Here is a 14,044-nt window from a genome sequence, read left to right on the forward strand (position 1 = left end):
TTGCAGTTGTAATTAGAACAAAAGTATCGATATTCATCGTTATATTGAACCGTAAAATAATGAGATTTAATTTATGAAACTGTGATAGAAGAAAAAAACAATGTCTTGTTGCATTATATTCAAACGAATGTATAAGATCTAGAACTCCTCTTCATTTTATAATAGTACAGCTATTAATTTATTGAAAAATAATCCGGTTTTGTGTTAATCGACCTCGCGAAGGAAAGTAATAATAAGAGGAAGTCCAAGTCCGCCTTTCGCGATTGCGTTCTCGATTAGTCGAACGATTCCACGACGTGAAGGGTGTCGCAAACGCGTGCCACGTTCGTACGACAAAGTATTTTGCATGGGTACATACATATAATATACACAGATACAAATATAATATATCTATATATACTTATGTAGTAAGTATGAATGTTGAATGGAAGCTATAACCTCGCTAATAAAAATCGTTCGCACGCTTGCGCTATCCTTGTTGAAGAAGGAAAGAAAAAGAAAAGAGATAAAGAGAGAGAGAAAGTTTCGTAATAAGTACGGATAGAAGAACGAGGGTATACAGGGTGTCCCACATTATCTGTTTATTCTTATCTCAGATATATATACGTCAATTATTAAATAATTTAATAATTATTTTCAGGAATTGTGCAGAAGTATCGAGTGTAATGTAAAAAACACTTTCAAATCTGACTAATTAATGATATCTCATACCAAATCTATCCCAACACATATATTATTCATATTTCATACAATAACGATATTCCATTTACAACAATCTACCTACCACCGAGCTTTTCTCAATTGCATAAAACACAATTTTATATTCGCATCCAGAAATAATTTTTCTTACAATGCAATAATAAATAATGCGTTTTGTTCAGGGTTTAATATTTTAGATGTGACAATAAGAAAGATTATCTGGAACACCCTATATAATTTATATGGGGTTCTCTTAAAGGGATTGCACAAGAATTGGCGGTAGTGCAGACAAGAACCGGCGCCTCGTGATTCGACGTGGCTTATCGTCGCGAATGCAAAAGTCCGTCGTCTCCAGACGGGACAAAGGATCGACAAAGGATCGACAAAGGATCGACAAAGGATCGACAAAGCTAAGATCGGAGATCGCAAACACACGCAAAACCGGCGCTACGGACGAGCCTGGCGCCTCAGAGATCGTTACAGGAGTCTCGCATGAAAATCATCGATAACGCTCAATCCAATATACAGTCACCAACGGTTTCCTATGTGTTTTGAAACTAAATTTACTGCGTTCATTGATCCCTTCTAAACAATTTTTTTTTTCATTCCTTTCTCGATATCCCACACTTCAAGATATTCGAATAAATCGATATCGTGTTTCTGCGATTTATTTATACAGTTCATGCAAAATTTATAAGCTTGTTCGAAAAGTAATTTTAGTTATTTTTCTTTTTAATATTAAATAAAAGAAAGTAGATTCGCACGATGAATTCAATTTACCAGTCATCGACAAATTTTAAAACAAAAGTTAATAAAAAGACTAAAAAAAAGATCAAACTTTCATTTTTCTTTGAAATATAATCGTATCGTTGTAATATTGCACAAGATACTACTGTCTTCTCGGTAATTGAAAATAATATCAATTTTAGGATGTAATCGTCGTAACCACGATTCCATATTAAATCAATTTTCGTATATACGATTGAAGATCGAGATCAGCTTCGCCGAAAATTGAAAACACTCTCGACGCACAATGCAAAGATAATTCCCGAATACTTACCAGAAATTTGCATTCGCGATTCAATCGTTACGTTCGAGTGTCTGAAAAATTTGTCAATTTGCGGGATTGGTTACTTTCGAATCTTTTCGATCACTCTCTCGATTTCTTTTCGTATCGAATTACGCACGGATATATGAGTATTTGTACGTGTGTGTATGTATATATACATGCATCATCGTAGGAGCAAAAGTTTCCCAAAATAAACATCAAAATTGATTCGAATTACTGATGCACACAGAGCTACTGGTATTAAATTATTATTAAAAATTCAATAAAAAAAGAGTCTCCTATTACGTAAAGTCGATAATTCGTAAATCCGTGATAGCGTAGATGAATTTTAAGAAGAATAAACAGGTGTGTGAGTGTTGGAATACGATAACCTGTTTCACCAGATGTTGTAGAAAGAAATTACAATCCGTAAGCACGTAATGCGATCGTTGATTTGAGATATCAATGTGTCACAATATTTGTACACGAAACGTTTTAAATCTTTCGGTTTAGAAACTAGTTTCTTTAGCGAGTTCTCTAAACGTATCCGTCTAAACTAAAGTAAACTGTTATTATCGGGAGAGACAGCCACGCGTCTTGCCGTCGATCATGCAAACATTGATCGATCATAGCTCGTTGGAAAACCGGACGTCCGAGATACCGATCTTTCATTTGATCAGTTTAGACCGATGTTAACGTTCATTTTCCTGCTTTCAATATATTAATAATCGTAGCGTATTCTAACTTTGTATTTCTCTTGATATATTATGACATAATTTCATTTTCTAACATTTATTTTATTACAATGTTTCAATAGAATATTTTCATTTATCATATATATATTATTATTTCGATATTATAGAATATAACTGTTACATTGCAATAGTATTTTTTAACAAATTCATTAATATTTAATTAAATCGAATTAAACTTTAATATTTTTTATTTTTACATTAAAAAACATTTCTTTTCTATTATTCTATTACAACGTTCACAAAAAAAGTGTATTACAGTAATTATTTCTGTAGCATTAATTTACCCTGTTAAACTTATTCTTCTTCAAAATGTTTTAACGTCATATAATTCTAAACAATAATCAAATCCTTGGATCAATCTTTCCTATTTTTTTGGCTTCATTGTCAGTGTAACGAGGCGAGTTCTCACAAACGTAAAATGGGCGAGGTTAAAATGGTAGTAAACGATACTTCATCCTTCGGGACGTGTTAAGAAAATGATCTTATTCAAAGCCGACTAAGTTGGAGTAATGTTTTGCTCGGTGCGATATCAGCCACAGATTATAACGTGTGCACAGTGCCGCTAGAAGATGGTGTTAAGATACGAGAAGGTGTGGACCGTGCATCATACAAATATTTACACGGCACGTAACAGTGTGCGCGTGCTATATACAGGATGTTTCTAATAAGGAAGACTTCGATCTCTTCAAATGCAATTCTCAAAGTTTGATAAATTCTTAGCAACGCGAACAGATATTTCACTTAAAAAATGCAGATGCCCGTTATTCTTTCAACGAAATAGCCAATTTTTCGTTGACAAGTAAAACATCGTTTCCTATTATTGCAAAATTATTAATAGTAAAGTATTATCGTAAGCAAAATATAATTATAAACGCGTTTGCATTATTGCATTTAGATAAATATGATTTCGAATAATAATTTTTATCAATAGTAGTTATAACTTTTTTGAAACATCCTGTATAGAGATATAAATACGTAAATATAAGTGCAAAGTACGTAACTACTTTGCACTATAGTCCGAACAAGTAAGTGCCGAGAGTTAAAACGATGGTAGCAAGCATGATCCATGAATCGTGTCGTTCCCTTCTAGGACGAGATCATACTGCCGGCTTTCCTTACTTATGATCTATATAACATTCGACTATGTTTTCTCCTTTATCATAACTTTCTTTCTTCGTATTTCTGTCCGCGTGGAAAGTTTATTATAGAAAATATATCGTTCGTGATAAATATTCCAGACTAACGCAGATTCCAAAAAATTTGAAACGAGTTTTATGATTTATTCGATTGATGAATTCATTTATTTCCCACACGTTAATATTCTTTATTCTTTTGCACGTATTTTGAATAGTACCAATTTTCCAATAAACGCCATTTCTACATTAATTAATATTTTTTCATAAAAATTTATATTTATGTTGTTTAAGTATCGATAAATATGATACTGAAATTTCAATTTCTTATCTCTATTAATCTTTTAAAGAAAATATTTTCTCGTAACATTTTGCCTCAATAAGTTGAAATATTTTAATAAATAAATTAACACGCGTATGATAGATATATCATTATCATTGTATACGCGAGAAATACGTTTATCTTAATTCGTATTCTTTATTAGTAAGATAGAATTAATAGATCTACGTGGAAGATAGTTTGACTTAGAGTTATAACTCCTATCGCCATTTACGCCTAATTGCCAAGTTAATCGGTCGTGCGAGGCAGCGAACCGTACGATTATCACAATTAACCAACGATTACGTTAGTTCTCTTGGATAATCCACTTTCTAGCTGTGAACTCTTCAAACAGAAGAAATCTATTTTATAGCGTGTTTTATATTGACGAATTATTATAACAAAAAGAAAAAGAAAAGAACCAATTTTTTGTATTTTTATTTTTTTTTTTTTTCAAACTAAATCCATAAACTTTATAATCTTTTCACTTTTATGTCTCCTTTTTACGATAAACGCACTTTAAATCGGTCGTAATGCGTTGAATGGCGCTAAAGGTTAGATCACTAGGAGTATAAGCTTCGAAGCAGCCAATACGACCCAATAACGTGGGAACTCGCGCGCAAACCGGACTCTCCAAGAGCGATTCAATTAGTAGTAATTGGCAAATTACAGTCCCCCGTAGATTTTCTATGGCGCCGACATTGCCACGAAACGATCGCGTAAGCCTCGGAAGCTTCCACGAAGATTACTGCATTTTTCGGCGAGTAAATTCGCCCTATTGCAACGTTAAAGTACCCTTTGACGGTCGTTCAACTATTACGTTCGACGATGAAAAATTACTGAAATATAGTTGTCTTACTCGTACCAACACCATACTCGTAATCTGAACTACAAAATGCATATCTCGTTACATTGATTTTACTTATGAATAAAACAACTATAATATTTGCATACAAAATCGAATAATAAGTTAATCACAGCTACAAAAACGTAATTACCAATATTACACATTTTAAAACACATAATTAAATTTTTCACAAATACTTAAACCATTCACAAAAACAACTGTCAATCAAATATGCTACAATTTAAACGATCAATACACATGAAAATAACTTTCTCTTCTAAATCCGTTTACTTTCTATGCATCGAATAAAAGAAAAAAAAAAGGAAGAAAATTCAATACAGCTTAGAAGACTCATTAGCACAGAAAATCCAATCTTCGATACGTCGACGTTACGTTAATCCCATCAGCTAACTGTTTCGCTCCAATTACGCAACACCGTGATACCCGATATTCCCCAACAACTTCTTGTTACAACCCTTGTACATGCAGAGATTGTCATTTAAAATCGTACACCGTTACGCTTACTAGATTTTTTTCTTGATAATTATTAATCATATTTATTAATATAGATCGAATATTAAATAATTTCGGAGGGCACACACAGGTTGGTGTTTTTAGATTATTACAATAAACATTTCAATGAATTATTTAACAATCATTTAACGTATATCGAACACACTTGCCAATAATTTTCGAAGAAAAACCTAATAAGCGTAACGGTACACGATTTTAAGTGACACTCACTGTACATATCAATGTTTATACATAGAAATAATCTTTCCTTGTAGTATTCAGGAAAACTCCTCCTCTTCCTTCGAGCAAGTTCTCCTCGAGAATCAGAAGGGATAATATTAGTGAGTCGAAGAAGGTTCACCTAATGGCGAACGCGTACTTCTACGTTTCTGTTACCCGATACTCAGGAGTCACGCAATTTCGCCGTTTCCGCGCGTATATAACTAGTATCGGATCGAGCAACAATCACTATGAACTATAGGAATCGTTCCTACACGAAGTACAATTTGATTGGAGGAAAAAAGAAATGAAAAAAAAAGACCAAGGAAAAATTCTTATATACATTTTCTCTTCCACGGTAATAAGTAAATGTCATTAAAGGGGATGGTATCAAATAATTTCTTTACTTTTTTCCTTTTTTTTGAACGTTTAGAATGATGTACGAGGAAGGTTTGATAACACTGATCGATCATTTTACTACCTCAGTATCGTGTCATTGACCGATGATAGGGTAATTTGCTTTAAAACGGATTAACAAATTTATGATATACTTTTAACATTGTCTAAACTTAGCACGACTGGTCAAAGCCTTGTAACCTGTTTTACAGCTAATATTGCCGGAAGTTAAGTAACCTAACCTTCCCGTTGGTTCATAAAGAGGAATTAAAACAAAAAAAATGATGAAAGAGTTGTTGAAAAATTACAAACATACAGATTAAAGCTTTCATATTAATAATAAACCGTGGCCCTTTTTTTTCTTGGTTTGTCCGGATCAAATTTACGGATATTACAGTAACTTCCAACCTTATCGACGACATCATGATAACGTACGTACTCTAGTCAGGCGAATGAATATGGTCACGCAGCTATAAATAGTATCTAATCCTAGTAACCCTTTGAAAGAAGCACGCTAACACTAGTACGCCTATCAACTCGAGCTGATCTTTTCTAAGTTCTTGACAAGGAAGAAGAAGAAGTAGAAGTAGAAGAAGAAGTAGAAGAAGAAGTAGAAGAAGTTAAAGTATATCGAAAATTCGACTTATTAGGAATCCCTTTGGATCTATCCATTGGATAAATTCGAAGGAATAAAGGAGAATAGCTGAGGGATAAGGAAACGTCGTAGTTGTTGATTCTGCGGGAAAGGAAATTGAAAGTTTCTCACTAAGAAAACGTTCGGTTGACTTTGCAGGTATGGAACAACCATCTAAAGGGAATAGTATCCTAGCCTCGGAAAGGAGACTCAATGACCCGTGGACATCCTGCCCTTTGTAGGGTCCTTCGTAGAAACGATAAAACGACCGACTGAGAAGAAAAAAAAAGAACAAGCTGACTCGTCGCCACCGAGTACAGCGCCGCCAGGAAACGTTTCCCTTTATACCTATAAGGCGTTATGATGACACGCCAAAGAGAACTTCTCTAGCTTATTTGCATGTTCCACTATATCTATGACAATAGTATTATCTTGAGATATTACTGAATACCGAATCTAAATACTTGTTTGTTGGATTTATGAAATTTTATCGATCGAGACAATATCGGGGATTGTTGTTTTTTAATAGATAACTGATCGTATTGTTTGGACAATACGGACAATCTATAAAAATTATAATGGAAAATAATGAAAAGAAAAAACTACATTTAATTATTACTCTAAAGAAAAAATATAATAAGATAAAATAATCAAATAATTCTACACGAACTTTCTCTCTCTCTTAAGATACTTTCCTGCAAAATACAATCGATACTAAACATCGATCTACCTGCATTTATCCTAACAAGGACAATTATGTTTAACGTAAAGTCATTGCCGTGATATTCTTTTACCTTTCTCCGTGGTCACGTTCTAACGTTTTACCTTTTGTCCATCATAGGAATAGGAGAAAAGAATATCGTCGCTATTACGATCATGCCTGTAATATCGCAAGGACAATACGAGTTACGTTTAACAATGAAAGTGCACGATTGTACGCACGCTCTCACAATGGATAGATAAGGAAGCGCTTGTAAAAGGTTTACCATCTAAGACTCTCTTACACCAATACATACATATTCAAACAAATACATGTATAAAGGGAAATATGCATGGACACGTTTAAAAATTCATACTAACCAATATGCACGTACACATATGCACACGCGACAAAGTAATATACATACAAACGTATATTTCAAATACATAAGATACTCCACAGAAGATATACATTCACACCAAATATACATACTATACCGTATATGCATTTACGTGTATAATTATTTATAGTATACTACGAACGAATATATAAATCTATGAATAGATGATACATACATGCATACACAAATAGATACATATATTTGTTTGTTTATTCAAACATTGACGGGAATTACCCATTGCTGCATAACCAGAATAAATATCGAAAGATAAAGATAATATAAAGATAATATAAATATAATACTGATAAATAAAATAATATAAATATAAATATATTTACAAGATTGATGAAGATTCAAATAAAAAATATAAAAAGTATATATGTATATATAGACGTATCACATATATAGATATATATATTTTTCACAGAGATACGCGAGGAGACAACGGATGAATGCGACGGCCGTTCGCAAAAGGGAAAAGTGTTCGCCTTCATTGGCGATGCCCAGCGCATCTCTTTATCTGATGGAAAGAAGCCGCCTCTCGAGACTTTTGCCCTCGTGCGAGATCGAGCTTGACTATTCGTGACTCATCGTATATACCCCCATCGAGATCGCATTTAGAAACGTTCTTCGATACTTCGTTCAATCGTAAATTCCCTTTCGATGGTCTCTTTCACGCGATTTCCTTAAAACTAATTCCTAATCTTTCACGGAAGATATTGATTTTTCATCGTAAGATTATGAACATTAGGAATAGATATTTATCGTACAGTTTAAGAATACGAAATTTATTATTTCATAGATTGGCAAATGTTTGCATTAATAATAATAATAATAATAAAATAATTTATGCGATAATTACGATAAAATAATTGTAAAAAAAAAATAAGAAGAAGAAAAGAAAAGGAAAGGGGAAAAAAAGTAGTGTATTATAATCGTAATCACGGAAATGCATTAAAAGAAGGATAATTGAACGATAGTTCGTTGTTCGTGTTCCACGAACGAGCTCCTGAACTTAATGCGGCATAATCGATGGGCAGAGCGAACCCTCTAATACGAAGCGGCCTCGAAAGCCGATAGTTAGTGGAAAGTGGAGATAAATGTAAAACGTGACGTGCTTTCGAACCGTCGCAGTGTAATTGGGCGCAAAAGTCGGTTACGAAGCGAAGACAACGAGACGAATTCAACGAATCAAACGAAAGGAACGTAGAAATGTCGCTCGTACTCGAAAGTGCGTGTGTCGTTAAAACGGGCCTCGAAATTGGAGAAATTTCTACGCAATAAAACGTGGGGGAAGAAGGAAGGAAGGAAGGAAGGAAGGTCGGGATTGAGAGATTGGAAATCAAAGGTGCCGCTTTGAATGACAGTTGGAAATTGAAATGATACTTTTTAAATGATCCGATATTTTCTAAATACATTTTTTTTTTCTTTATCCTTTTTCCTTTCTTTAGAAAATAATTTATCAATGCTAGGGAGCGAAATTACGTACACGTAATTCTCGAACAATACTCGCACTCGCAATTATCTCGTCGGGAAATTGAATTTCATCATTTCTGGTATGTACATGTTAACGCATATATTGTATTGGGTTGTCCGAAAATTTCGTGCCGATTTTTTCTCTTTTTTCGAAGAATATAATTAAAAATATTTTCGATAAATTCTAATGATAATAAGTTTAATTTCTATGTATTTAATGATTTGTCGTTAGCTCGAGATAAAAGATAACTTATAAGAAGAACTGCACGGAAGGAGTAAAATATTCTTTGTATAATACTTTGACGGCACACACGTGAAAGCGAAATATGCCTGAGGAGTATTTCGATTTCGAACAATTAAATAATTGTCATGGCCGACCTACTTTATTCTCCTTAGAACGTGTCTCCTTCTTTTTCTTAATCTCTTTTATTTCATCTGATTCTCTTTAAACAAACTCGTTATCCTAACAACAACGCATACCTCTGTTCGCAAAAAGTAAAAGCAATTCTTTTCATATACGAGTCTCAATTATTAACAAATACATTTGAAAAAATTAAAAATAAGATTAATACGTGGGGTGCATAATTTTGTGCATAAAATTATGCACTATGCATAACACACCAATCGTGCCCTTTTACGTTACAGGACTAATACGAAATCGTAATTAAGTAATAGTACTAAGAAGTGAAAGTAAGTCGACGATATGAGTTCGCAGATAGTTGTATTAGTACAATACTTACATACATTTGAAGAGATGGAGAACGCATCTCGTAGGATCTAATTATCGTGGAATGCTTTGTGCTTGTAAGTAGCCGACGTAATCGTTTAAATTTAACGGCCGAACGCAAGAAAACCATTCGAGCTGGTGTACGATGTTTTCTTTAGTACAACGATTGAATGCTCTTGATTATGAAACGAACTTTCTTTATCTCAACAATGGACACACAATTCTTTTTTTATGTATTTAATTATTATATAAAGGATTTAAATACAGTAGACGCTTCTTTAACACGATGATTACTGTTGCTTCTATGTTACGTGAATCCATGTGTCATACTAATCACAATATAGAATAGATATTTTGTTGTATTTAAAAATATATATAAAAGAAAATAATTAAATACTTTATTTAACGCAGTGTATACATTTTGAATCGTGCAGAAGAATATATTTTACATGATCATGAAATTTGATAGAAAAATAGGAGGATAAATTAGGTGTTAATATTATAATTTGTTTCTTCATTTTCTTCGCGTAATCATTTGATCATATTTTTTATTTAAATTGATTTTTAAGCATTGGTCATAATTTTTCGTGTTTCGTTAATTAAAGGAACAAAAAAAAAAGAAGTTAGGACAATACCTAGTGATTAGATTTAGAAAAATCATTCGTTCGTTTCACTCGTAATCCGTGGAGATACTCTATAATTCACACACACACACCACACAGGAATGTTTTATTAATAATTATAAAACGATCAGCGAGCATAACAGAGTAGAATCTTGCGAAGGTTAAGACGACCGAGTCCAATTCGTAAGAAGAGTGTATATGCATGTACTTAGGTGAATTTAATTCTAGGCTCGTGCGAAAGGATCGTTAAGAGCAAATTATAGCGCGTAAAGGATAAGTACTTAAGACACGTAGCTTCACATTTGTACGTAGAGTTATCCCTCCGTAAAGTTTTAGCAAGAATGAAGGACATACGAGAAAAAATATGGAAAAAATGCAAGTGTATTTTTTTTTTGGCTCCTTTTTTTTTTCAACATAGAAACATAAAATTAACCTGAATCCCATATATCGAAATTATCGTGGATCGTGTACAATATTTAATATGTAAATCGCTATAATTGTATTGTAAAAAAATAAAGAAACATAAGAGAAAGATAATAATTATAATATGTTAGGAAGAAAATTAAATTTACTACAAGAAAAAGTTTCGTTTCTAATTAAATGTAAATTTTTAGCTTGTACGAAATAAAATAACCTGTTATTTTAAGATAGCTGTAAGAAAAGAGTTGCTTGGTTCACCTGAGTGCAAAGGGTTAAAAAATCAATAAACTCCGTTTATCTTGAAAACGTATACAACTTTTCTTTGACTAATAAAAAAAAAAAAAACAAAGAGAATAGTTTAGCAAGGCTTCGTAAGAATTATTCAAAAGTAGGTCAAGTTCGAATAAAAAGTAAAAAAGGTAACATTTATGATTGCTAATCGATTTCAATCTTGAGATTTCATTTGACGTAAAAGAAAAGGACTTTGAATGATTTAAAAATAATCTACTCATACATATATCAAAATTTTTATAAGCTCAATACCAGGAAAACGCATTAACACGTATTTGCTTAAGGCTAAGTAGATGGAAGAAGAACTGAACGGAATTGCCGGTGGTGTAACGACCACCAACGTTGAACGTTGAGAAAGGGAGATATGCCGATGGTAAAGAAAGATGGATAGGCAGGATGCACAATAAAAATAAAAAAAAAAATTAAACAAAATAAGCAGGAAAAAAGTTAACGGAGGAAAAAGGGGAAAAAAACGAAGGAAATATCTGGTAGAAAAAATAATGAGAAAGAAAGAGAAAGACAGGTATAGAAAAAGAAAAAGAATAAGAATAAAATAAAATAAAAGAATATATGCTCGAAAAGAGAAGATGAACGTGTCCACGTAGATGGGAATCGAGTGACTGTTTGGTAAAGGAGGTCGAACATCATCTCGAGGTCGACGAAGATGCCAGAAACGAGGTTACCGATCTCTCGTGTAGTCACACGAATACAGGGCTCCCAAGAAAAGTCAGGTCTCGATCCGATCGAGTCTCCTGTCGTGCAGAGAATTTGCTAAGAGATCGGAACAGTGATCGAAACCGCGGGTGGGTGGGTTCTCTTCCCTTCAGGAAGTATCCTGTCGCGTGTGTGCGGTTTTTCAAAGTGAAACTTTCTTTTCTCTTCTTAATCTTATTCTTTTTCTTCTCCTTTGGAATTAATAATAAATTCTTTGTGACGAAAAAAGACGGAAGCATCAATTTTACTCACGAGGAAGTCGTATACGGGGGGATTTGTTTTTTCTTTCTTTTTAAGTGATTTTTAATTTCATTTGTTGGCGGTAGCGATTGATGTCTATTAAAATTATGAATCTTGACCAATTCGATCGATATCGGGTTCGAGCGAGTGTAAAAACAAACCGTGCGAATTTTCGCGTCGTCACTTCGATTATATTTAATTCATGGGGTATGGGTACGTGTGAGAAAGATGGCTTGATGAAGAAATTGGAGTATAGTTATTTCGGTAAACTTTTTTTTTGAGCGGTTAATCTTTTGAGCTGGCTAATCTGTGACAAATTTTGTGAATTTGTAATATTTCATAAATGCATAAATATAATTTAAATAATATGTTGTTAATATAATATTTTTTAATATCAGATTTCTAATTAGAATAAAATTGAATGAATTTCATTAACAGTAAATTGTAAATTCCCACATATTTAAGATTTTTCTAATTTTGGATATTCTGTCACAAGAAGATTGATCGTAAAAAGGGATGTAATTCTTCAAGGACATGCGATACCCTAGCTATTCACCCTTACATCATGTTCGTATCAAATGAAAGGGAACTTACCTCGCGTGCTTGATCCTCGATACTTCGAAGTACAGCGAGATTGCGTATAGTTGCTCTACGTGATTCAAATGAAGATTCCAGTCTCGTTGCTGCGTTTCCAACTTCCTCCATCAATCTTCTTGCTCGTTGTAGAGATAATCTATCAAAATAACAATTTTTTGATTGACGAATTATTAAGACTAGTTATGGAAAAATCTACCAACTCAATTCATTTTGTTTTTCTTAACAACTTATTGAATAATTTTAGGGTAGATAGATTTTTATAATATATAATAACAACAGTTTTTAGTTGAATTTCAAACCATATTCATTTCGACACGGAAGTCGAACCATTAATTTGACTAATATCTAGTTACTTAGGGTGAAAATTAAAACAAAAAAAGAAAAGTATGTTGTTTTTGTGTAGTGTCCCTCGGTAAAGACTAGGCGTGACTAATCAACGCATTAACTTCCGGCTGTCTGAAAGCATTTAAACACATACACCTTTCTAAAATAGTTAAAAGAGAGAAAATAAAAAGGATCGTAACTTTAATTGGTCCGATAAAAAAGGTAAAGACGTTTCAAGTGAAATTGGAAAGCTCACTTGACATAATCGATGTGTAAAAGCGGTGTAGCACGTTCTTCCAAAGCTGCAATGGCTACTTCAGCGTCCCTAGACGTTCTTCTCAACGTTGGGTCCGTTAGGAGCCGACCGAGAGGCGTCAAGGTGCCGGACAAACTTGTGCATTCTTTTAATTCTGACATTTCCAGCGCTAATCTCCTCCCAGCTGCATGCCATTCGCTCATTAACCCATCGTATTCCTAAAAAGAACAAATATCATTTTAATTCAATCTTCCAATTAATCAAACCGAATGAAATATTCTCCGTCTAATTAGGTCTTAATTATTATTTCGGATTTTCTCATTTCTTATTAAATAATATCTTTCATAAAATATGACATTTGTTGTAGTTGGATAATAATGAAAAGAAAAAAATAGATTCTGTTAATTATGCAATTTATCAGTCACAAATATAAAATTGGACAAATAATTATTGTAATATTATTTAATTGAAATTAGAGAGAAATTATTAATTTTTATTATTTTACAAAAATATCACAGTTAGATAATATTATATTACAAATATTAATGTTTCCTAAGTATATGTTGTCTTTAGTATAGTATAATTATACTAGTCTAAATTACACTGTCTAAGTTTTACATTATTTTAATGATTTTTTTATTTCTAATTCGAAACAAACTTGATTTAAAAAAGGTAATTATTCTACTTAATAATATTATTTCTATTATGTAAAA

At 32.7% G+C, this 14,044-nt stretch overlaps 1 protein-coding gene across 2 annotated transcripts in view; it reads right to left on the reverse strand.

Annotated features, from left to right (window-relative positions):
* LOC122522807 overlaps positions 1-14,044 on the reverse strand; it is a 224,813-nt gene that overhangs the window by 55,239 nt on the left and 155,530 nt on the right. For both annotated transcript variants that reach the window (XM_043644076.1, XM_043644077.1), the window contains exons 11-12: positions 13,332-13,549; positions 12,749-12,887 (exon numbers count right to left, since the gene is read on the reverse strand). In XM_043644076.1, the coding sequence (XP_043500011.1) occupies positions 12,749-12,887; positions 13,332-13,549 (357 nt within the window). The remainder of the gene's footprint in view (positions 1-12,748; positions 12,888-13,331; positions 13,550-14,044) is intronic.

The sequence above is a fragment of the Polistes fuscatus genome, unplaced genomic scaffold (genome assembly GCF_010416935.1).
Source record: "Polistes fuscatus isolate 324 unplaced genomic scaffold, CU_Pfus_HIC Scaffold6, whole genome shotgun sequence".
NCBI classification, from domain to species: domain Eukaryota; kingdom Metazoa; phylum Arthropoda; class Insecta; order Hymenoptera; family Vespidae; genus Polistes; species Polistes fuscatus.